This window comes from Haliaeetus albicilla, chromosome 26 (genome assembly GCF_947461875.1).
Source record: "Haliaeetus albicilla chromosome 26, bHalAlb1.1, whole genome shotgun sequence".
Taxonomy (NCBI): domain Eukaryota; kingdom Metazoa; phylum Chordata; class Aves; order Accipitriformes; family Accipitridae; genus Haliaeetus; species Haliaeetus albicilla.
In genome coordinates, this window is record NC_091508.1 from 2,462,931 (window position 1) to 2,487,193 (window position 24,263).

The following is a 24,263-nucleotide window of genomic DNA, read 5'->3' on the forward strand; positions in this document are numbered from 1 at the left end:
TCGCCGCCCGCAGGCCTCCCCCCGGTAACCGGCAGAGCACCCTCCTCACCAAAAAAAAAAAAAAAAGGCCTTACGGTTTAAAATTATGCGAAATGTTGGGGTTTCATTGCCCGTTTCTCGCCTCTCTCAGTCTCCCCGTACCCCCCCCCCCCCCCCCGCCCCAGGGGCCCCCTCGCAGGACAAAGCGTTTGGGGAGACGAAAAGGCTCCGTCGGGCAGAAAACCCGCAACGCCGGCGAGGCGGCTCACGGCGATCGCCTTTCCCCCGTGCGGAGCCCCAACCCGCACGGGCCCCGGGGCGGTGGGAGCGAGCCGGGCGGTCTGAGCGAGGTTGGCGGGGAGGCGGTTTCCAGCCGGACGCTTTTGTACCGCGGGACGGCGGCCATGGCGGCCGCCGCGGCCTGAGGGGGAGCGAGGCGGCGGCTGAGGGGGCGCGCGGGCCCGCCATGTTCTCCAGGGCGTTCCGGGTGAGATCCAACACCGCCATCAAAGGGTCCGACCGGTGAGTGCTGGGCCGGAGCACCCCCCGCCGCCCCGAGGACGGGGAGGCCCGCAGGCGGGAGGCCGGGGGCTCGGCTGAGGGGAACGGCTCGACCCCGCTGCTGGGCCGGCCCTCGGCGCGGCGGTGCCGGCCTGCAGTCGCCGTCAGGCGTCGGTCTCGGGTGAGGGCAGCGGCTGTGCCCCCGCGGAGAGGCGGGGGGGCGGCCCGGGGCAGGCGGGGAGCTGCGGCTGCTTTCGCCTGGTTCGTGTGGTAAACTCGAACGCTTGAAGGTGCTGCCCTCCTTAAACTAGGCTTAAATGAACGGTTTCGTCCAGGCCTAGCTGATCCTTCTTTACTTTTATGTTCTCGCATAGCCGTGCTAGGCCGGCTTGCCGATCCGTGAATGGCCACGCAAACCCACCTTGTGCCGGTCACCGTGTCTTAAACGTCAATTAAAAATGGGGGGAGAGGGAAATCTGGCTGCACCCCTGCTCCTCCGTGCTGGAGCTGCGGGAGGCTGTAGGCGACAGGCTGGGCCGAGCGAGCCTGACACCCCCAGATCTGCGCTCAGGAGCTCAGAGCAGTAGTGAAACCACAGTGCGAAACGGGGGCGAAGACAGCAACAGGAGCTGTAAGCGGGTGTTTAAGGAAGAATACGAGCAGGGCCAGCATATTTGGACTTTTCCCGGTATTCTTCCAGCACGCAACTATCTCATTTGTAAAACCAGACACAAATGCTTCAGATTATCTTCTGTGAAAAAGTGGGAATTGTGTGAACAGCCAACAAAATAGTAATTACTGATCTAGGAATTATTTTGAGGCATGGTCTAGACAGCTTTGTAACACGCTTACAACTTTATCATTACAGGAGAAAACTACGAACTGATGTTGCGGCAGCTTTTCCTAACCTTAGTGCTGAACAATTGACTGAGTTTATTCCAAACAAGGAAGAGCTTAATGTCATCAAAATATACTCTCACAAAGGGGAGGCCGTCACTGTTTACATGAATAACAGGAACCCAATACTGTTTGAAATTGAGAAAGCTCTGTATCCAACAGGTATGGGCAGTGGACTAGAATAATCCTCCCTCTGTACTTACTGGGCACCCGCCTTTCCCCAGAAGATTTCCTTGTCTCTGTCTTAAGTACCTATCACTATTGTATCGGTATATTTCATAATCTTTAGCGCATTTATTCTGCCAGCACCTTTGAGACATCGGTGGCATTTCTGGATTCTTTCTGCAAAAAGGCAACTGACATGCTCAGAGGTTAAAAGACTTGTTTCCTGGTTTCTAAGTCATAGTTTAGCATCTTAGCCCCTTTTCTCTCTTTTGTCCACTGCGAGGTGTAATTCCAAGAAGCATGATGTCCACTTCCAAGCAGCCCTGGAATTAGGCAATGAATTGCTCTGATATTCTATGCTTTTATTTTTCCCATACCCAGCAATTCCCCCCTGTTGGAGTAGCATTTTAGTGCCAAGTGTCCTTGATTTAAGGAAAATAATGCAAACATTTATCTATATCCTTTATAATAATTCACAGGGGCTTGAATTAACTAGCAGTTTATTTTTCTCCATCACATCTACTAATTACTGTAGGGTTGTTCTGACTTCAGATTTCTTGATTACCTGAGTAACAGGGGAGTGCTTAGTTGTGGTTAGTATTGTACTGCTTAGTCTTAAAGATGGGAAGAAGCAACAGCTAGAGAAGTTTTTAATGATGCATCTTTAAATTTGGTTCTGTTTTGGGACAGTGTACACTCTGTGGGTCTACCCAGATCTTCTCCCTGCTTTTTCAACATGGCCCCCTGTGCTACAGAAACTAGCAGGAGGAGCAGGTAAGAGGACTAGAACTTTGTCACATTGCACTGCAAAAAGGAGTTGCCTTCAGGGCTTCTTTGATGTTATCTTGCCCAGTGGCAAAAATGTACCTGAAACAAAAAAATATAAAGAATAAGTACTCAAAAGTAATTCATGGTGATGTCCTAAAAAGGAAAATAAATTAGCTGTAAAAAAGTCTGTGAATGAAACAAAGCAGGTCAAGCTTTTTAAATGCAGTAACCTGTTCAATGTGGGAGTCTCAGACTTGGAAATGTCTTCTCAGGGTGATAAGCAACTCTGAATTGGGACACAGAACTGCCTGCGTCATTGGTCTGTCTTTTCTGTAACTTTCCTTGAGCAGCTGAGTTTCTTTGCTGCCACCCTGCTTCCTGTCAATTCAGAGGTGAACTAGCTTATCCTATGGATAAGAAGTGAGTTTATATTGGAACCTACAATTGTAATCGCTGTCAGGTAAATGGTGAATTGTGCAGGTGAGGTTGGATTTGAATTCCTGGACTACTGGCTCTACCACCTAATTATGGATCAAGACTAAAAAGAAAGGATTCTATTTTCTGGAACCTGCTTTGGACGCAGTTCAGACTCATGAGAATCAGGTCTTTATAAACTTTAAATTGCTGAACTGCTCAACCAGAAAAAGATTAAATTGCAGCCACTGCGGCCTTAGTCTGTAAATGGAAGTGTATGTGTAGGAAGAGATGTCTTTTTTCCATTACACAGTATCTAAAGTAGAACTCAAGTCTCTCTGTTTACTTTTGGGGAAATAAAGGGCTTGAATGTGTAGCTGTGATAGACATCTGAGCAAGCCTTGCTGCTGGCTTGTAGTGACCTAGTTTCTGGGAAGAAAAAGTCTTGCTAATGGAGGAAGAGGGCTAATTGATGAAAGAGGGCTGCGGGTCATTCATCTCCCATGGCAACCAGACTACCTCTGGGTACGATCCAAAGATAAGAAGCTGGCCACGGAGACAATGGCCAACAAAGGCAGAGAGGAGAGGTAGAGCCACATCTCAGAAAGAAGAGGAAAGGCATGAGACTATCCAGTGCTGCAGACGTGGAGGGAGGGAGCAGATTTAGGGACCATTCAGTTACAAAGAGGAGCATCAAAGTAGTGCTATCCGTGAATTCAAATATTTACTGTCTGCCCTGGTTATTTACATAATATACACATGCTACTTACCTTGTCACGTTAAGGTGTTTATGTGATTTCTGTCCTCAGAGATGTGGAGCCTTGATTGCAATTGCAGAGTTCATTCTAGATTTGCTGAAAGTAGTTGTGACAGTGAATGGGAGGAAAAATATTGTTGGCTTCTTCAGCATACACATTAAATCTATGATGCTGAGAAAAAAGTGAGATGCCTTCAAAACCAAACCATGGAACACAGGTCAGTCTATGAGACTGCAAGCTCTAGACAATTACAGCTGCTATAAGGGAGAGCAGATGCTCTTTAAGTAATTTGGTGATGACGTGGTGCCATACGTGCAGCATGGAAGACTGTTCTTTACTCGCATGCCGGTCTATTCATCCCAGGTATGGAAAGCAGAAGGAAGCACACAACAAGTTGTACTGTTTCTGTCCAGATTAGCAAGGAGATGGTTAAGGCTGCTTCCTCATGCTAAGGAGAGTTTACAGCTGAGTGCAAGCAGCTATTGTGTCAGATCAGGAGGGTTGGGTCGGCAGTGGCAAATTTTAGGCAATTCTCTCTTCAGGGAGAGAGCTACTGGGATAACCTGCCCCTGGGACAGCAAGAGTGAAGGGTCATTTCAGACATATCTCCTTGTTCCTTTCTTTTTCCATGTCATTAATGAAGAGTAATGCGGTCTAGGCTGGGAGCTCGTATCTTTCTGTTAAAAACAGTACTCCCTTTGGGCCTGACAATGCAAGGGGCTGAGCATGCTTAGCTCCTCTGCAGTTTTTTGGGATGTGCCCAGCACCCTTGTGAGCTGGATCCTTTACTCCACAGGGTGGTAGCAAGATGTGCTGCCTTACTAGGAGAAACAGAGAATCATGTTTTATCTGGCATGTGCTCAGCTATTAACAGGCTTGTGTTTTTGCTGAGTAACAGGAGGGATGGGGGTGGAGGAGGTAGTGGCTGAGTCTTTCATTGAGAAATGGATGTGCTTTATTCTTTTCTTCAGATCTGATGCTGCCAGGAGTTGTAGTGCCATCTTCTGGCTTTCCTCAAGTAGAGCGGGGCACGCTCTGTGCTGTCACCCTCTTGGGAAACAGGTACAGAGGATTCTTTATTCATACCTTTTCTTAGAAACTAAAAATGAAATGAAGCTATTTTTTACAGGACGACTCTGGGGGTTTTGAGGAAATAAAAGCAGAATTGTTCTTGTGCATTTGATGCACTGTGGGCCTAAACAATGGAAAATACAGCAGAAAAAAAAATCCACTGAAGTTTCTGAGTTAGGATATATTTGAGCTCGGGCAGACAGCTTTGCAAATTGGTTCTTTTGGACCTGTGGGGGCACAACTGGTAGATTTGTTTTGAAAGAGTAACTTTTTTTAACAAAAGATTGTATTCTACACAGTTGTCTTTTTGCCCATGTGGAAATTCAGATTGAGGGAGCAGTGCTAAAGCTGTTGGTTTTTTTCCCCACTGCTAGTCTCTTTTGGCAGTGCATATGCTTCTTGTAGTTTATTAAAGCAAAGAATGCATCACTGCACAGCCTTCACTTCAGTATCACAGCTGCACATATCCTTGGGATTCTTTGGAAGACTTTACATACCAGAAAGATGGTACAAAACCAGAAAATACCTAGGTGCTTTAAAAAATGCAGGTGGTAAAGAACAAGGACATTGCAAGAGAAATTCGGTATATCACAATGGCTCAGTCTGTCTTTGTCTAAGTAGTACAGTGTATGTGTGCTGTAAGACTCCCTTCTTTTCCCAGAGCTCCAGTAGCAGTTGCAGTTGCCACTATGTCCACTGCGGAGATGCTGGCTGCTGGAATGAAAGGGAAGGGCTTTGCTGTGTTGCACACTTACATGGATCACCTCTGGTGGGTATATTGCCAGGCATTTGGTAAAATGTGTAACAAGTCTCATGTGTTTACTAAAACCAACATCTGTGCCCCAGTAAGTTTGATCTGTTAGTTCAACATATTGAGTTATTTGGGTACAGTTTAGATACGACCATCATTAAGGTTTCGGCTACGTGGTTTTGATGGCTACATATTTCTGACAGAAGCGGGTGTCTATCCTGACATATATCCATTATATACACATCGGAAATAGATCTATAAAATTACTCATTTGATTCAGTTCCTTCAACCTGAGTGTAATTATTATAGAAATGAAGCTAGAACATCCCTGTTACTCTGATTTTAGAAAATCTTGTTCTATCAAAAGTGAACTTTGAATGACTTTTGCTTAAAAACGGTCAACTGTGCCAGTCTCAACCAAATAAATGAGTTGCTCTGCATTTGGATTCAACTAGTCTGCTCGGTTTTAACTTAAGATTCATGGGGGGAACATGGAGTTTATGGAGAAAGATGAGTTAAAAATAAATTTTATGTTTTTGAGAATGTGGAAAAAGATCCATGCAGCTGCCAGTGCCTTTTATCATGGTGACATTTGTTCATTGTCCTGTGGGTTTCAAAGCAGTAAACAGAAAGCTATGTTATGCTTTTTCTTCCTTTTCTAGGGAATATGGTGACAAATCTTATCCTCCTACTTTAGCTCCCTTGGTAACAGATTCTGCTGAAAAGGAGAGTGCTGAAGATGAGGAAGAGATGGAGGGGAAAGAGCCTGTCATCAGCTTCTCCACTGACCCATTGCAGCATGTGGACATTGGTGATTTGAGCCTGAAGGGGCGAGACAGTTGTACAATACTGTTGGGAAAGGAGGAACTCGATGAGAACAGAGCTGCAGAAACAGCTGAAGACGCCAACACAGAGGTTCAGCAGGAAGCTGAAGACAGTAGGACTCCACAAGGTATTTTTGCATACAAATGAAACCAAACTATGTCCCTTTGGTTTGCTGAAGCCCGTACCCACAACCTAGATTACCGTGCATTCTAGACAGCTCACTGTGAGAATGAGGTAGAGACAGTTCTGTGTGGTCTGAAGGAACTGCATGCTGTGTTCTGAAAGACAGACTACTCACGGCTTGTCCTTTTTTTTCCCTGCAGAGCAAATGGATGCATTATTTAATCAGTGTTTTTTTCATGCCTTAAAATGCAAAGTAAAGAAGTCAGATCTCCCTCTGCTCACCAGCACGTTTCTACGCAGCCATATGTTCTCATGCTGGTATGTGGTAAGAAGATTGTCTTTGGATTTGCATGCTGGGGTTTTGTCTTTAAAACTGTGGAGATCAAGTGTGATATTTAGGATGAAGTTTTTGACTCAAAAATAAAATTCAGTCCTTATCTAAGGTTACCTGAGATTACACTCACTTCTTACATCAAATGCTTTGATGTGAGGATTGTCCAGAGCAGGATATGCACTTGGTAGCTAACTTGAGTTGGCTGACGTTTGTTTCAGGATCATTTAGTCACTTAAATGGCTGTTTGCCTATCCATAGGAACATTAGCACTAGTTTCACCATCATATTCTATTTGTTAGCTTGTTTGAAGTAATTCTTTCTCTGTATGATTTGTATTTCCGCTGTTAAGAAACTTCTAGCATAAGTAGCAAGATTTAAGAAGAAATGAAGGGTGACTTATAACTAAAGAACTTTTAAAAAATCCATTTATAGCCCTGCTGGACAACAATTGGACATAAAGAAATCAAGCTACAAGAAGGTGAGATTTTTCTGTCATTTTTTTTGCATTAATTTAAATAAGGTATGGAAGGAGAGAAAAAGTTTGAACTTGTAATTGTTCAAGTGTTAGTAAAACAATCATAAACAAAAAGCCTAGAAGCTGTTATTAAAAGCCAACTTCTTTTTCTCAACTCTCTTCTCCTGTGGGATCCAGGGAGAAAAGTCATTGTCCTGAAAACATGAGCATTGATCTGCTTTGAATGCAGCTGATGCTATCTGCCACTATATACTGCGATAGCTATTAAAGGGTTCTGATCTTGTTGGACAGTGCAATTGCAAGAAGAGGCCATTCGTTTTCTAAAGCTGTTAATGAACAAAAATGAAGAGAAAAGAGACAATATTGTCCCTGTTGTGCAGATGACAAGGAAAGACAAAGTGTATTGCCAAAGATCTCCCAGTAATTCACGTGAGATGTACTGTGATTTGGCTAAGAAAGTCGCAGAACAAACAGATGGCAGACCTACAAAAGGAACGCTTGCTTTTACTCTGTTTTAGAGCCAGACAGAGGTACTCACTGCTCCTTAGCAATTGCTGTGTTTAGAGAAGCAAAGGTGGTGGTGGGGGGTTGTTTTGTTTTTGTTTTTTTTTTTTTAAGAGGTTTTTCTGATTTAGCAAGTAACTTTAGGGCGGTCAGAAACACATGAACAGGAATTTTAAATGCTTGACTCCACATTTCTGATTGTTGTTTCCTTCAGTTCTCTAAATTCCTGCAATGTATGCAGCACCAGAAGATCTTACAAGTGAAGGAGCTGAACAAAGGTGTGGAGAGCATCGTGGAAGTGGACTGGAAACATCCAGAGTATGTAGACTATTGTAGTCTTTAAAAGAGCTGGTAGTCTCTGAAAGAAGGGAGTGGAATCTGCTACTTCCAGCTCTATTACCTATACTCTACTTGAATTCCTGTTCTGAATAGCTGTAGCAGCCCTCATTTCCTAATCTTAGTGTGCTATGGAGGGGTTTTATACCCTGCTTCTGTACAACATTGCTTATGTTTCCTGCTCTTGTGAAGTTCTTCCAGGTAAACTATATTCTTCCTTCTTTACTCAGTGGCACTGAGCATGCTTAAAGTCTAATGACAAGTGTTGTGATCTCCGCCTTGCCTTTCTTGTCAGTTGTGCATTCTTCCATAGAACTTAAGATTAAAAAGTACTGTTAAATGATCTGAAAGTTGCACATGGCTCTTTATCCTTGTAGTGGATGTACAAATTTTCCATAGAAATGGCTTTGAAAACCTTAAGGAGGATTCAATTAATTGCAAATTTGTTGCAGTGTTAGAATGACAATTTCTGGCATCCAGTTTGGATACTAATAAAAGAGTTACAGTATCAAGCCTGTTAGCAGTCACTAAAAAGTACATTCCTTTGACAGTGCCTTGATAGTTTGCGCGAGTTTGTTGTTGTTGGGGAAGGGAGGCAAGAAGCTTTGAAACCCACCAGGCAGTTTTCCATCTATTTAACAGTGACTATAATGGTATGACTGTTTTATGCCCTCCAAGTTTAAGCAGGTCTCCCTCTCTCCATTCCATCTATGTGCTGGGACAACTCATTGTTCAGCTTTGAAGTGAACTTACCTGTCTAAACAATAACTCTAGTAAAAAGATGACTGCTGATGAATAAATGCTCATGAAACTACAGTCTCAGAATGTCATACAGGATCAAATCAAGCACTTTGCAAAATCAGAAGCCAAAGTTATAATCTAAAAAAAAAATATTCCTGTTTTCCATTACACATATTGATTTGCAGAAATACTCTTACCCTTTCAGTTACTTATTACCCAATTCCTTTATTGGTGTTTCTATTATCTTTCTAAGGTTTAGCAGATACCTCACATCAAGAACATCCTACTTGTTCCTTCTGCATATTGGCACATTAGCTCTCTCTTGAAATTTCCCAGCGCGCCTGAGGCTTCCTCTTCTGTAAAGTCTCCTTGGCAACTAATGGAGTGGAGAATATTTCTGTAGATAGAAGCATATCTTCTGCATTTGGAAAGAAGCAGAATTACTTTGACTTTTTGCATTAACTTTTCTCTCATTAAACTTGGCCTTATCATTAGGAGACAGGCATACTCAAACTCAGTTTGTCAATTCTCTTGCCTGCGAGCATAGAATCTGCAGCTCTGGTCAATGAAATGAGACTCCAGCTCCTGCAGTGATACAGTTCCTACCCCTCTCTTCAGGAATTGCCTTTTTTCAGTGACCCCTAAAGAATCATTGTACATTTGTGGAGAGTACAGTTGGGTTTTTTTAATTTAATTCTAGCAATTCTATGGAATGGGGCAGCACCCTTTGAATTATGGCAGTTGTCTTTAATTAGGAGAATCAAATATGCCTAGAATAGGTGGAGAGATTAACTTTTTCCCATCATATAGGGCTTTACTTAGAGCGAAAAGTATTTAATATCAGCTGAGTTAAGGTGCTTATTTATGTGTATCTTCTTTGAAATGTGTACAAGGACAAATTTAGTAATTGTAGCTAATGCTTCAAAATACTGTTCTTTCACCGTGTTCTTTAATCCAGAGGCACAGGCCCCCCACTGCAATGGAATGCATTTGGAGGAACTGACATACCATACAACAGACCAGAAAGCTTTTTGTGCAACTCTGCTAGGTTTTAGTTTCTCAGTGAAATGGAAGTGCTAAGTTTCAATCCCTTTCACTCATGCCAAATAATTCTCGTTTCAGCATTAAAGCATTTGCAGTACCCGAAGGATTTTCTTCAGCCTCTGCTGCCCAAGACAGCAAGAGTGAAGACAGAGAAAAAGTGTACCATGCTCCTGAAATCATTCCGCTTTATGGGGTCTCAACAAAAATGATCCCACTCTTTCAGGAATCTGGACACAGGTAAGCACTAGAAAAGTACAAAAAACCCCATTGTTACGCAAAGAGAGAGACTAACAAACCTATACTGCTACCATTTTGTTAGCCCTTATCGGAGGGCCCTGCAATGCTGTCAGGAAAGGTGATGGGAATCAAGAATACATTCATTGCTTCACAAAGGGAAGAAAGAGAAGAGGCTGTGACAACTGCATTCAGCAAGTACTCACGTCACTTCTCCCACAGCTAAGGAGGTGATAGCTCAAGTGTCAAAACTGATATATTTTACTTGGATTGTCTTAATTTGCCATTGGGTAAGGCATATTCTGCCCACCTACAGTATGGTTTACTGAAAAGAGGATGCTCAGATAATTTAAAGAACTCACTTGCCTCCTTGTGCCCTAATCTTGTCTGTTTTGATGTAGTTTAGATAGCACTCGGTGGCAGCCTTTCTCCAGCTGAGCACTTTTGTACATTATCCACTGTCCCCTGAAGTTAGGGGTGCCATTAGGGTCATCCTCCCAAACTAGGTTCCCAGAACCAAGAGTTTTAGAGTCTCTGTAATTACTGCTGTGAGCCTTTTATCTGGTATACAGCAGCTGAGGTGTAATAAGAAATCACTCCCTAGCAGATGTGTTTCAATATTGAGCTGTTGCTACCAAATGTTGTCAGGGTAGTTGGTGTCTTCTGTCTTAGCGACAGAACCCAACACCTAACAACTTAAAGTAGTAAGTGAAAAAGTTTTCCTTCCCTTTAGAAAAGGCAGCATCCTCTCAAGCAGCGAGGTGAGAAACATCATCATTAACTATGTGAAGACTAATGAGTTGGTTGATGAAACAAACAAAAAGTAAGTAGACATGGAAGTTGTCCTACCCTGCTTCCGCAGGAGATGCTGAAGTTAGAGGAAAAAAGTGAACTTGTTAGCTTCTAACTAACGCGTGTTTTTGTTTTGTAGCTTTGTAAAGGTGAATGCCATTCTGTGCGACTGCCTGTTAGATAAATCAGAACAAGATGAAATCTCAAAACTTAGATGGGATGACCTCTTGAGCAGGTGACTTTTCCCAATGTAGCGTTTCAGTATTACACAGATTATAGCATGCAACTCAAAGCCACATGTTATTGGAGCTACCCAAGTTGTAACTTCCTATTGGTAATACAACAAAAAATATCCAGAGACCTTCACTTGAAGGATCTCTCATTCTCCACCACTTAACAAGCACCTAGCATTAACTGTTGTCATTAGGGTTTTTTCGTTTACCTGCTAACCACTTACTTACTAGGGAAAGCTTCCTAAAGAAAAAGTGCCTGGTTTTGTGTATAATCTGTATGTACATATTTATAAAGCTATCCTTTTCAATAGATAGCTGAACACGCCCTTTTTAGGCCATGCTCATCATCCTGCTCTTTATGTGCAGGACAACTTCTGCATTTACAACCTAAACCCACCTTCTAGATCCAAGAGGCCTGAGTATCTGACACAAGACCATTGCTTCCATATACTGAAAAACTTTGCCTAAATATCCCCAATGTGTTTCTTGCCTTGAGCTTCTTCCTCACACAGTGCTTCCACAGCACCTCCAGCAGCTTCGTTTATTTCTGAAGCCAAGTTTGCTCATGGGACAGTAACACAGTTTATGCTGAAATTTAAACTGAAGTTGCTTCACCTATCTGTGAACAATACAACTGAACAATAGCTTAAAGACAAAATTAAAGAAGGTTTTCCTCTACAAGACCCAATTTATAAAATTTTACCAGTAACAGTCTAAGCTATAATTTTTGCAAGTCAGACTAGCTTTCTTTTTAGTCAGTCCCTTTCTTTAAATAATAGCTAGGATGCAAATCTTTGCATGAGATCATCATGCATTATCTTCTTAAGATACAAATTTTTCTCACATGTAGAATCTTGGCTTTCATGTAGTCTCAAAAACTTGTGAGAGGCTGCAGTGGAAAAGCAGAGTTAACATCAGCCTTGCAGTACTGTATAGACTAATTGGATGTATAAACTTTGTTCAGGTGCCTTGAACGACTGCAGCCCTTACACCAGGTAACATTTTTTGGACAAGAACCTATTGTGAGGAAAGGAAATATTGAGGCCATTGACATAACCATAGCACAGAGATCATCAAATAAAAAGGTAAAAAGAAAACTAAAATTATGGGGTTTGAGCAGAAGCCCAGATTCTGAGAGCAGCTTCGGCAGCTCGTTTTTCTGGGATGAATGAGACATGACTTGCTAATACCTACAGCAGTGATGTTTGCAATAATTATTAAAACCTGTAGGTGACAATTATCAAGAACCTTGAGCTGTATGGTCTAGACCCACAGTGTGTGGCCAACATTCTGCAACAGAAAGTACAAGCCAGTGCCACCATCACCCCAGTACCAGGAACAAAAGACAGAGTTCAGGTCCAGATCCAAGGCAACCAAATCCATCATCTGGCCAAGATGCTGCTAGGTAAGTCAATTCTGGAACTGGGCTGGGACTGGTTACAGCAAGATAACAGATTTTAATTCTTGAGCTCTGAATATTTACCTGAAGTGAACTCTTGGTTATGTTGCAGAAGAATACCAGCTACCTCGGAAATATATTCAAGGCCTTGAGAAGGCTCCAAAGCTTGGCCGGAGGAAGTAAGAGAAAAATCTACTGTAAGAATTACTCAGATCTCATTATTTATAGAAGTGTTCTGCCAACAAATCAAGGATAATGTACAGGCCCTATTCATTCAAAAATGAGTCCTGGATGTTTACAAGGTCTAGGATTCACCCAAATAATAATATTGCTCCAGCTGTCCATTTTTCATAAAAATAAAAAGCTGAATAAAACCCCTAGCATCATCCTCTTCCATGTATTTTTCTAGAACTTCCTAATGGTGCACTGGTTTTCTGGCTACAGTGGCTTTTGGCTAGTTTAATATTTTGCTAAAAGATGCAAAGCAAGAGGCATGGTAGTAGAACCTCCGCTGAAATGTAAGCAAGTATATTCCAACACATTGTTCTAGAACAGTCCAGTGTGTTGTGCCATAGGTTGTGTATGTCAGAAGTAAAACCCATTTGGTTTTAGATTTTATCCTTTTAAACATTTCCAGGTATTAGTATCAGACATTTCAGCACTGAGAATGAACTCTGTTAGCTGGATTTTTATGGTTTATATTACTTTTATATATAATAAATACATTTTAATGTATGACATTAACTGTAATTTATCACAGGTAGACATGGGTAGCAGTTCTGTCAAATCCAGCTAAAATATTAAGAGACGATTATGGAATACTTTGGTCAGGTTTCACAGGGGTAGATGTTCCGTACCTGTTTCTTTAGCTGAAGCTTAAACACTTTACAGTAGGGTTAAGAAATTTAAATTAACTTCTAGGAAGGATTCCTGTATTTTCCCTTTAGACTTAATACATGAAAGTTCCATAGGAGGGCGCCAGAAAAGGAAGTTAAAGAGATTTCTTTACTGACAGTTTTATTATCATTGTCTTTTACATTGTCTGCATATGAACAAGTAGTTTCAGAACCTTCAAAAAAGCTGGAAGTGAGACATTTTTTAAAAATGCCATAGAATTACTGGGAAGTAGTAAAAATAAATTACAGCATTGCAAAAATGCATTTCACTTTGCCATAGAAGCTTTACTATTCCATTCTATACACATTATTTTACATGTTTTACAATAGACATGAAAAATAAATTCACACGAACTAGGCAAGACAATATACTAACCAAAGGCACTGCCAACAGTATTTTGCGCTTAAAGAAGGGGCCAATACTTCTATCCTAGCCACAGCTCAACTGACCATTGAGAATTTGAGTTTCAAGATCTACCAATTCTTCAAATGCCCCATATCTCATCAAAACAAAAGAAACAGCCCTCCTCTTTGCAGGAGGTTTTCAGCAGCATTCACGGTAATTGCATAAGAAGCCATGCCTTCTACAAAATGTCAAAGACATGCTGGGTTCCAGGAAGGAAGAGGGAGACAGTCACCAAAACTCTAGTAGAAAACAACAAGAAAAAAGAAATCTTTACAACTTTTAGCCAGAAAGATAAGGGATTTAAAAACAAGCATCTGGATCTTACTTCTCAGAACCAATGGCAGTTTTTACAGTGTTCTTCCTCTTGACTGAACAGAAGTATTTATACAGTGCTTTCAAGACTCAAAGCACTAGATAAATGTTATTTAAATTACTTCACAAGTGCATGGTGAAGTAATAAGTATTCTTGTAAATGGACAAACAGCCCCAGAGCATGAAAATTGTTGCTCTATTTGGGCTGCTGCCACATCGTAAAGGTCATCTGGGTGTAGAGTACAGTACAGCTGGGAGGCCTGTCCTGCACCGCGTGCCAGAGGCCATAGCCCTGTTAGCAAACCCTTTTATACTACTGACTAAAACATGAGCTGGAACTAAGCTTGCAGAAAGTGGCATTTATACAAACCAAGGGGCTTTAAGTGATGCTCTTACTCTCTTACAGTTTATAAACAAACATACTCAAGTACAAATCTGGAAAAAAAAAAAAAAATCCCAAGCAGTCACCTTCAAGAAAGAAACAAAACAGTTCCTTGTCCCTCTGTGGACAAAAGCAGCCTCATCACAACAGTACTTTAGGTAACTAGGGGGACAGGACTGACAAGGCCTCTCAACAAAAGCCCCTTCCAACTTCCTCCTTAGCCCAAAATGCAAAGTTTTCACACCTAAGGAAAAAAAAAAGGCACTGAGGTAAATTTTAGACTCTTCCGCATTGTCTCTGTGGTAACTGTTACCCAATAACCTGTTGCCTCCCTTCCCACTTCACGCAGGTGGGATCACAGCAGTCTACAGTGAGCTCAAAGGGCCACTTGTTCATCAAGTCAATATGAAACCCTTTCACATGCTCCATCTGAATCTAGCTAGTATTAATGTTGCATTTTCTCTTTATGCTTTGTTGTGGTGTCCTGTGTAAACAGAGGGAAGACTGAACCTGGCTGTGTGCAGCGTGCTTGGTACAAAGCACTGAGAGTAAACATGGGGACCATCCTCTCTCAGACTGGCATCCCTGGAGCCTTCAGTGATCACTGCATGGCATCAGCAAGATCAGGGTCTCTGGTTAGAGTTATGGCAGTAACCGAGGCTCCAGCTCAAGGATTTTTATGAAGGATGCACAGTGCATGCATTGGAGACGTGGGAGCCCTGAGAGAGGGAGAGAGACTTATGTCCTCTCCTAGCTCCATGTAGAGAGCAAAACCTGGTGACCATCCTGGACAAGCAGGCAGAGCACCGATTGCGAGTGGGGAGGGAGGGGAGGAGAGCATGACATGTACAGAGTGGCACAGGGCAGGAGAGAATGGTGTGTCGTGGACAGGAGTGGTAGGAAAGCAGTGCAAGGAGGGTTAGCAGGAGGAAGCACAGCATGAGAGAGTGGTGGGCGGAAAGCATCTGAGGCTAATAGATCTTACTTATCTTACTCTTCCTGGTGCTAAGGCTTTCCCACGCAGGCAGCCTGCGGTGCCACCTCCACACCCTGGCCCTGGTTGGAGCTCCTCTCCCTCAGTGCCAGACCCGTTCATAGCTCAAAATCAGTTTGATTTGTGAAAGGGATTTTGAGTTTTCCTGCGTTTATCTGTTGGATATGTATTGCTAAACGTTCAATATCGAACCATTGGCCTGTGCCCCAACCATCATCTTTACACTTTTGAAACAGAATTTCTTAAAACATAGGTCCCAATTCCTACAGAGCAGAAAAGTAGTAAAACACTGGCTCAGCTAAGTATCAGGGGTATTTGCTTTAACTGATATCTGTTTTCAAAATTGGAAGTTAAATAGAATCGAAATGGATGACTTCTCCTGGAATTCATATTACCAAGTTTCAGTAATGCTAACAGACTGTTTGGGTGTTGCAGCTGCCTTGGTGTCATAACTTGACATTGCCCTGGCTATCTTAGCCCTGAACAAGTCCGTCCGGCATTGCTTACAGCTGCAACACCCACGTGGTTTGGTGCAACAACCTCCTCCACTTTATCTGCTGCTTCCTGTGCTTTACTTATGAAATGAGAACTCGGCCACGTGGGCACACGCAATGAGCCGCAGCACCTCTGAACAAGAACAAGCAAGTTGCTGGGAGGAGTGTGAACAGCAAGTGTTACCCTGCTCAAAACATTAGCCAGTAGATGTTCCTGTCGGGCTTAACACCAAGCATTTTCCATGAAGCTTCTCCATCTGATGGTACAGCTGAAAAGCAAACCAGCAGCTGTGTTTGGTTTGTTGACGGGCACAGTTTTAAAACAGGCTTCCTGTTCTTTGACTGGCTCTGGTCCTGGGATAAGAGGTTTCAGAAGAAGAAAATGCAGTACGCTCATTTTATGGGTGCTGTGAGCCAGTCCTTAATGGAAGGATGAAGAGGGAGAGTGACTACTATAAGGTGTCCTGAGAAGTGTCTTTTCATTTTAAAAATAATATCTAGCTTAGTCTGATGCCCAGTGCCCCCTGAAGGGTTATCCAGGCTTGCCTCTGGCTTCTTTCAAGGTCTGTTGCAGTCTCTGTTTAAACTTCTCGTACTTCCTTTGCACTTGCTGGATTTTGTCCTTTTCTTCTTTGTCCAGTATCATCAAGAAGTTCTGTAGCTCTGGGATGGAGAATGCATCCCACTGCAAAAAGAGCAGAAACAGAGGGCAAGTAAGCACACACCATTCACTTTACTGCTTTTGTGGGGGTTTTCGCCTGAATCTGCGAAGAGGAACAATAAAAGGCATTTAAACATGGATCTGATCTCCAGAGAGCTTAATCTCACAGCCTCATGTGAGAGGAACAGGATAATGGGCTACACCATAAAGGACCATCTCAGTCCTGAGCCCCTCAGACTGTAGATTTAATAGAAATCATCTTTACTCAGGTGAATTAAAGCTCCCCCTGCAAGGAATGACACAGCTACCTAAGGAATTGAAAAATATATGGGAGTAACTGATGCAGCATTCACCTGCACTTCTTGTCACGAAGGGGGAGCGAGGTCCCAGCAGGCAACGCTAGCCAGCAGGAGCCAATTCTCTTTATTGCAAAATTATCAAAACTGTTTGAGCTTCAGTAAAGCTCGTGGCATGGGGTGCCAGCAGACAAGACTGCTCCGGCTGTCACCTACAAGAGCGTCGGGCTGACAGCAAGGAACAGGCAGGCCACAGGCTGGTGATTGCAATCACTTAATAAATATTGCTTTATGTCTGCTCAGCACTGCCACGGGAAGCCGGCATTCCTGCGGCATCCTTACCAACTGCAGTCCCACTCCTCTGGCAGCACGGCACGTCCTGAACCACCCCGCGGCATGGAGCCGCTCCCGGCATGGGAGGCAGAATCCCACAGGATGCAGAAGCTCCCAACATTCGGCTTCATTGTGGTGGGGAGCATTATTGCAACCAAAAACTGCTTGCGAATTTATTACCTGAGTGTCCCTGGCTTCTACTTAAATTAGTGGATTACTTACAACAGTGTTTAGCTAATCTAATTATTGAGGATTAACTCTGGGGTGGCATTGCTTGGTTCTGTAAACAGATTATAGGTTGGCCATCAAAACTGGCCTCAGCATTTTCACAGCTCAAGTTTAATTTTTTTAAAGATCAACATAATTTAGGAGCAATAAATGACCAAACTTTTTTTTTTTTTTTTTTTTTTTTAAGTAAAGTACAACCAGTCCATTCAGCTGGTAATTTAAGTTTGGAGAAAAGCTGGTATCACACTCAGTATTTTAGAAGGCAAACCCATTAGAGGGAAACAGCCTTGCTTGCGTGGCACCACTTCACCCGTGCTGCCTCTGCCATACATCTCCCAGCTCCGCAATGCTGCCACACACTCCACAATGCTCTTAACGTTCATGTAAAAACCAAGAGAAAGAGTCACTGACGTACCTCAACTTCCCCTGTTTCATTTTCCTTCAGCACAAAACTGAGCACATCTGTGTCAGGACCTGCCAGCAGCCGGAGGTACAGAGGGTACTCGGTGAGAGGGAGCTTCTGGAAGAGCACTAAAAGGGGACAGCAGACATCCACAGTGAGATCTCGGCTGCCAGGGCAGACGAAAGCTCAGCAGGTCAACTGGAGCATATAAAAAGTGGTTCATGCTGCTCAGGATCATGGTGGAAGTAGCTGAGTCTCTAACGCAGATCTGCAACGATCTCTGTTAAGTCTTAGGTGGCATCAGCCCCCTTCTGAAAACTAGTAATTCCCTGTTAACTTAAGCAGCATCACCTCCTGTGGAGGTCCAGCCATTTATTCATCTGAAATTTAGACACTTCCTACCTGCCATACCACTGAGTCCTAGAAGAATGCTTTGGGTTCATTTCTGCAACACAAAATAGTAAGCAAACCCCATCAGCCGCAGGAAAGCTGGTGGGTCTGAGGGTACAAACTCACCTTGCCCATCTTTCCGCATCTCCTTGAAAAGTGCAAACTTCTGAGGATTATCTACCACCATGAATTTCTTCAGGAGCCCCTGGATCACCTCGCTCACTGTGGTCGTGCTGCTGATGTGGAGCTGCTTGATGGCATCCAGCGGCAAGTAGAACGAGGTTCTCTTGTCTGTCATGTCAGCCAGGTTCACCTCCTTGAGGGCATCGTAGATGGACTGCGGCCGGATCCCTGCCGGTACCGTCACAGGGCGGCGCAGTTTCAAATGCACTTTAATGAAACCTGTGTACGTCCCATCGTCGTTCTAAAGCAAAGGAGAGGGGGTCAGGCTCCAGGGAACCTTTCCAGTTCTCCCCCCCCACTACAAGGGGCTTTCTGGTCTACAATGCTGCAGCCTGCAGGGTGACTGCAGGACTTTCCACCCCTCGGTACTGCTAGGAGTTTGAGGGTTTGGTATTAATCACATTAAAAGTAACCAGTAATTTCAGGTTAGTCACTATTGATTTTCTCCTGTTCCTTCCACTTGGTAATGACTCATCCCTTCCTCGTGTCTATGCAATCTTGTCTTATTTAAAACCGACACTGCTACTAGTCAGCTATGGAAACCATTACATGTAATTTGTAGTTGCACTTAAGTGAGGATTTGAAACCTCTGGGAAGCTCTCTACCCTCATGTTCCGCAGGATCTCCCAACCATATTCCTCACATTTTATTCCCCACTTAGGGGACTCTCACATCAAATAATAAATCATCATTCAAGATCAGCCTGTCTCACAACAGGTCCCTTACCCTACCCTCAGCTCTGCAAAAATGCAGAAATCAAAGAGAAAAGCCTGGCTCTATACAGTCCATCTGTGGGTGCCAGGCAGGAACAAGCCAAGGGATCCACCTCAGGTGCCGGGAGCACTGGCCTGTGGTCCCACCAAAGGGCCACCACCAGCGGCTGAGCCACATTGAGTCCCAGGACTGTATTGAGTCCCAAGACTGTATTTTTCCTAAGCTTCAAGCAAAGTAACTCAAGAGTAACTATTTGGGTCCCAAATGACTCCTATAAGCCAAGGGCTGATAAAAATCAATGGGCAAGACATTCCAGCTGCAGTTACTGTGCAGCCTTCACAAAGGAAATGGTTGCAAGATCTACTATTTTAAATAAATTTCAGTTTATTTTCATACGTTAGCAAGCACCAGGGAGTTGTGTCGCTGCTGTTCTTGGAAGTTCTACAATTTAATTATTTCACTCTTTAAGAAGCTTTCCCAACCCCCCTCTCTGTAAGATCCTGTGAAGTTTGTACCTTTGCAGTACTCCAGTTTGTAAAAGAGGTTATTTCTTTGTCTTCTCACCACATATCATCAAGGCTTTACTTACAGGTGGTGATATGCAAGTCTGCAATCAAAACTTCAAAATATAAGGCACCCACTGTGGTTCTTAGACCTCTGCTTAAGCAAGCCTGGCAGTGGAGAGGAGAAAAGCATCTCTTTTGAGAAAGGCTTTGTGTTTCTAAATACACTTTGTGTTTCTAAATCCACTTTGCGACAGCTGCTGAACTGCAGTGTTGCAGCCTGACTTTTTACTATGACTCATCCCCGCTAGAACAACATGGGCTCATCTACTTGTGGCAAGTCATTTGTAGCACACACTAGCCAGAAATTACTGTGCCAGTGTTCCCAGTTGAGATGGGATGGAGGCAGGGAAGGGTTACCTCAAGTGTCGGTGACTAACGCTAAGGAAACCCAAGCAGGACGGAGCAGGAGAAAAAGCAGATCAGGTAAGGAAGATAAGAACATCTCAACAGCCACAAACCCTCTTGCCTTGGAGACACCTTCCTACAGGCTGGCTCAGTTCACGGCCCAGAGGAACCAGCATCAGTCTTTCTGCATATTAGGTAAATAGAGCCCCATACATACCAGCTTCATCAACAGGCAGTTGGTAACTTTTGCATTGTATTTTTCAATTTTCTGTTTGATCTCCTGGATGGTCAGAGGCTCAGGTTTTTCTTCTTTTACTGTTTGTGTTACATTCTGAAATCAGAAAAGACAGGCTTTAGCTGTTTTACGTATTGGGTAACACTGCATCTGTTCAGCTCTACTTTTTCTTGGGAAATGCAGGAACAAAGAGGCTGTGCAGATCCTGAGCTCACGCTAGCAGCAATGGCGTAGGTGGAGATGGTCCCGACAGCCAAGAGGCAAAATGTGCAGGATGCCACGTCCCTGCCCCAAACCACCTCTGTACACCAGTAACCGGCAGTGGAGGGTAACACAAACCCCACCAGTTAGTGGGACACTGAGGCACAGAGCAGTAGAGACATCCCAATACAAACCAGGGCAAAGAATCCAGCCTCTAAAACCCGCTTTCAAAAAAAAAAAAAAAAAAGCCACTTGCACTTCCCAAGTGTTTCTTTGCTTCTTGCAATGCAGTTGGAAAAAAAAAAAAATCACATCCTATTTCTAGTATTCGTGGCTCTGCCTACCCAAGCCAGGCACCCCCTTAAAAACCCAGGGTGCTCCTCAACCAGCTTCCAGCAGGTTCACCCAGGCAGAACCTGAAGTTAAATCTCTGCTGGATTACTCCTTACTGCTCTTGTCCAAACCTTTGGAAATTATAGCTCAGGGCAGCAAAATCACACAAGCAGCAAGCCGGCTGCATGACTAATAAATCAGTCACTGCAAAACCAGTCAAGGCGTCCCAGCCCATGTCAGAAACCATTCAGCGTCTGCCTGCGCGTGGGCTCACTGGGAGGACAATGGCTGCTGCTTCTCGCTCAGGTTTTGGGGGATTTCCTTTTGGGAGGCAAAGTGACAGATTCGGCACGTAGGTGGGCTTTACTTGCAGGTCACACATGGAAATGTCGCTAATGAATAATGGGAAAACACAATCCTGTCACCAAGAGGCAGCTCATGGGAGCTTCCCAAATGCAAACCAGGGTTTAGAGCTTTTAAGCAGAAAGACAATGAATGGGTTTGCATAAAATTCCAGATCAGAGCCCAGCACTGCCAGCAGCACAGGCTGAGCTGACTCAGGACAGGGGGAAGAGTCCAGGCCAGGAGGATGCTGCCGTGGGGTCAGAGCGGCTGCAAGACCTGTGCTAGAAGGGAGCAGGACCAAGGTGCCCATTACAGGCCATCTAAAAGGGGAAAAGTAAGGTGCTTTCTGCAGAAGAGGGCCAGAACATGCATCTCTGGGGTATGCTGGAAGAAAGCATGCAAACCACCGCCAAGCCCTGCCTGCCCCTGCGTCCCACTGCTCCTGCCCAGCCCCAGGGAGATGTCTCCGGCCACCCAACCTCCCTGCTCCCAGCCTCAAAGGCAGGCAACATGTTTGGCTCGCAGCAAGTCTCTTGGGACGCCGGCCACCTTCCTCTGGGGACACGCGAGACAGGGAGAGAGCAGGAACAGTGTCGGGGGAGCCAAAAGGGAGGCTCTGACGAGGCAGCGGGAACATGCAGTTACGGATGGTTTTCTGCAGAGAAGGTTTGTAGCAGCCTCGAGCGAGAGCCTGAGCCACGCTCCCACCTCCCATCTGCCCAAGTACCATGGCACAGCCTGCAAAGGTGCACAGGCACCCTGGAAACAAAATGTCAGGATGTGATCCTCCACCATCGTGCCCAGTGTGACAGCAGAGCCCAGGCACACTCAGGCACTGTGGGAACACAAGAACCAGCGAGCTCTTTTCCAAAAACTTGCTGGAAGGCAGGAAAGGATGTGTCAGCACTTACGGGCAGGGATTTTGTGTGTTCCCACCCTAAGAGTTCAAGTGCAGCCTCGGCAGAGCCCCTCGATGCTCCCGGGGCTGTCCCCAGGTGCCTGTACTTTGCCTGCACCATGCAGGGGGGGCAAGGAGGGGAGGGAAACCCAGAGCACAAAGCTAAAGCTACTGAGCCACAGCCATGCCCCCAGCAGACAGGCAGCAAGTGCTTCTAGGGACACCCCCCTGCATCCCATCCCCATCCCCTGGGGACTGTGTCAACAAGCCCAAAGCAGGTACTCGGGACAAAAGCGCCCGCTCGCCTTCAGCATCCATCTGGAGCAGTCTGCTGCAGAGTTAAAGGCTCCTGTAATCGTGAGATGGAAGCAAGGACTCATGTGACCCTGAAGTAAATTCAAATTCACAAGTGGGCTAAGAAAATCTATTAATAGAAATTAAACGCAGGGAGCTAAATGAACCCGGGAGTTCCCCAGCTGCATGGTAAAGCCCAGCAGCCACCTTTGGGTCTCCTCGTGGGAAATAACCTGCTGCAAGGACAGGACTGCACCGACTGCTCCGCGGGTCTCTGCGGGCAGCCTGCGAGGACAGCCGGCTGAGCAGCGTTCCCTGTGACGTACTGCAGCTGAACTCCTGCCCTAAGCACGTCTCCAGCCCAGGGACACCGATCACGTCAAACCATGGTGTCAGACGCAAACCAGCGGCAAGAATTGCAGCCTACAGCAACACACGCTGTTCATCTCTTTGCACGATGGCTGGAGCTTTTCACCGGTTTCTTCAACCACTGCCTCGCCGGCAGCAGGATGCCGGTCCGACAGTAGGACGCCGGTCCGACAGTGGCATTCAAGAAGCCTCGATGACTTTATTGCCGCAAGACCATTGGAAACTCCCTACGTGAGGCTCATCTTGTGCTTCAAGCTTTGATGCCACTTTAGCCCAGGTTACCCAAAGCCCTTCAGTGGAGGGGCCTTCCATCCAGTCGGGAGACCAGGTCTCCTTTGAAGCACAGCCTTCAGCATCCCCAAATCCAGACCTGCTGCAAACAAACCTGCTTGCATCTTGGACTATGCTCAGTGGGCTGGATTTCCCAGCGCAATGCTCTGTTGCCTTTCCATAACTCACCACCTTCCCTGGAGACAGGCTGTGAATACATTTTGCCAGTGCTGCCTGAAACTGCGAGCAGCACTCCCATATTTTATGTGGGCTTGCTCAGAAGTTAGCATTAGCGGAGAGCAGAAAGTGTGAAAGGATGTGCCATCAAGGCCGGTAAGGCTCAGAATGAAAACTGTAACCTCTAAGATGGAAAAAAAAAGGGGAAAAAGCAACTTTGGGAGCAAAGCCCATCTATTCCCAGGCAGCCCCACAGCACATGACACCAGGATGCAGCAAGCTGTAAATAAGCCAGTGTCACCCCAGGCTACCCATGACATTTCTTTTAGAAGGAGAATCAAGCACAGGACAAACTGAAATCCTGGTTGCAATCTGGCAAGACTGCTACAGTCCTGGGACTCGAGAGCCCTGAATTCATTCAGGTGATTCCCAAGTGAGATTTCACAATTTCTGCTTGAGACTAGCAAACAGTACGAGACCTCTCAAAACACCAATGTGGAGCAGGAACCCAATGGAGGAACACTGACATTGTATTAGAGTCTCCTTGTTCAGTGCCTTAAGAAAATAAAAGCAAAGCTTTCCTGGGGTATTTAAGAATTGCAGATAAACATCCACTTATCATAATGGCTATTTCAACTCCCCAATTTGTCAAAGTCCTTAGGCACATGCTTCACTGCAGTCTATTGACTCCAATAGGTCTTACATGGCCGCACACAGGTGCCGGGCTGGCATGGGAGTCTTTAAAAATAATGCCAAGGGTAGAGATTTTCAAAAGTAGCACTGGTGAAAAGAAAAAAAAAAAAAAGAAAAATGACAAAAAACTTCCCTTTAAGTTAACAGAAGCTGTGCACTCAGAAACCCTCCACTTCCTTATGTCACCCATTTCACAGCACTGGAGACAAGCATGGCCGTGCTGCCACCCACCAGGGCTGGCCCCCACCCCAATCGCACAGCAAGCAAGTGCTCGGAGACCCCCCGGACCATCCCCTCCTGCATGCAGAGAGACTTGTAGCTGCACAGCACAGCTGCAGCGGTAAGGCATGCTGTGCACGTACGCTACACTTCATCTGTGGCACAAACACGAGCCGGTGCAGACCAGCATCCATCCAGACACGCAGGGCAAAAGCAAACAGAGCGGCTCGGTCCGCTCCTGTCACTGCAATTTGCTTCTCCCCAGCGGGGCAAGGCCCTCCC

At 44.8% G+C, this 24,263-nt stretch overlaps 2 protein-coding genes across 5 annotated transcripts in view; one reads left to right on the top strand and one right to left on the bottom strand.

The window, feature by feature from the left end:
- The first annotated feature begins 171 nt into the window (after positions 1 to 171).
- EIF2D (eukaryotic translation initiation factor 2D) lies at positions 172 to 12,724 on the top strand. 2 transcript variants are annotated; one of them, XM_069771675.1, is made up of 15 exons: positions 172 to 501; positions 1,349 to 1,539; positions 2,233 to 2,316; positions 4,454 to 4,544; positions 5,215 to 5,322; positions 5,967 to 6,256; positions 6,453 to 6,570; positions 7,019 to 7,064; positions 7,780 to 7,883; positions 9,765 to 9,923; positions 10,654 to 10,743; positions 10,852 to 10,947; positions 11,910 to 12,030; positions 12,176 to 12,350; positions 12,457 to 12,724. In XM_069771675.1, the coding sequence occupies exons 1-15, from the start codon at positions 446 to 448 to the stop codon at positions 12,525 to 12,527; spliced, it is 1,800 nt and encodes a 599-aa protein (XP_069627776.1). In that variant the 5' UTR covers positions 172 to 445; the 3' UTR covers positions 12,528 to 12,724. The 2 variants fall into 2 exon arrangements, with proteins under 2 accessions (XP_069627776.1, XP_069627777.1); XM_069771676.1 differs by lacking the exon at positions 172 to 501 and adding an exon at positions 3,534 to 3,699 and having other exon boundaries at positions 1,455 to 1,539.
- Positions 12,725 to 13,344: 620 nt separating this feature from the next.
- RASSF5 (Ras association domain family member 5) overlaps positions 13,345 to 24,263 on the bottom strand; it is a 35,478-nt gene continuing 24,559 nt past the window's right edge. For all 3 annotated transcript variants that reach the window (XM_069771678.1, XM_069771679.1, XM_069771680.1), the window contains 4 exons: positions 20,165 to 20,278; positions 18,266 to 18,563; positions 17,762 to 17,877; positions 13,345 to 16,513 (listed from right to left, as the gene is read on the bottom strand). In XM_069771678.1, coding sequence (XP_069627779.1) covers positions 16,361 to 16,513; positions 17,762 to 17,877; positions 18,266 to 18,563; positions 20,165 to 20,278 — 681 coding nt within the window. In that variant the 3' untranslated portion in view covers positions 13,345 to 16,360. The remainder of the gene's footprint in view (positions 16,514 to 17,761; positions 17,878 to 18,265; positions 18,564 to 20,164; positions 20,279 to 24,263) is intronic.

Excerpts from the sequence above, each read along its gene's own strand:
- EIF2D (XM_069771675.1), top strand. The coding sequence starts at position 446 with ATGTTCTCCAGGGCGTTCCGGGTGAGATCCAACACCGCCATCAAAGGG. Across the intron at positions 7,884-9,764 it reads GTGGACTGGAAACATCCAGA|CATTAAAGCATTTGCAGTAC; the intron begins GTATGTAGACTA and ends TTCTCGTTTCAG. Across the intron at positions 10,948-11,909 it reads TGGGATGACCTCTTGAGCAG|GTGCCTTGAACGACTGCAGC; the intron begins GTGACTTTTCCC and ends AACTTTGTTCAG.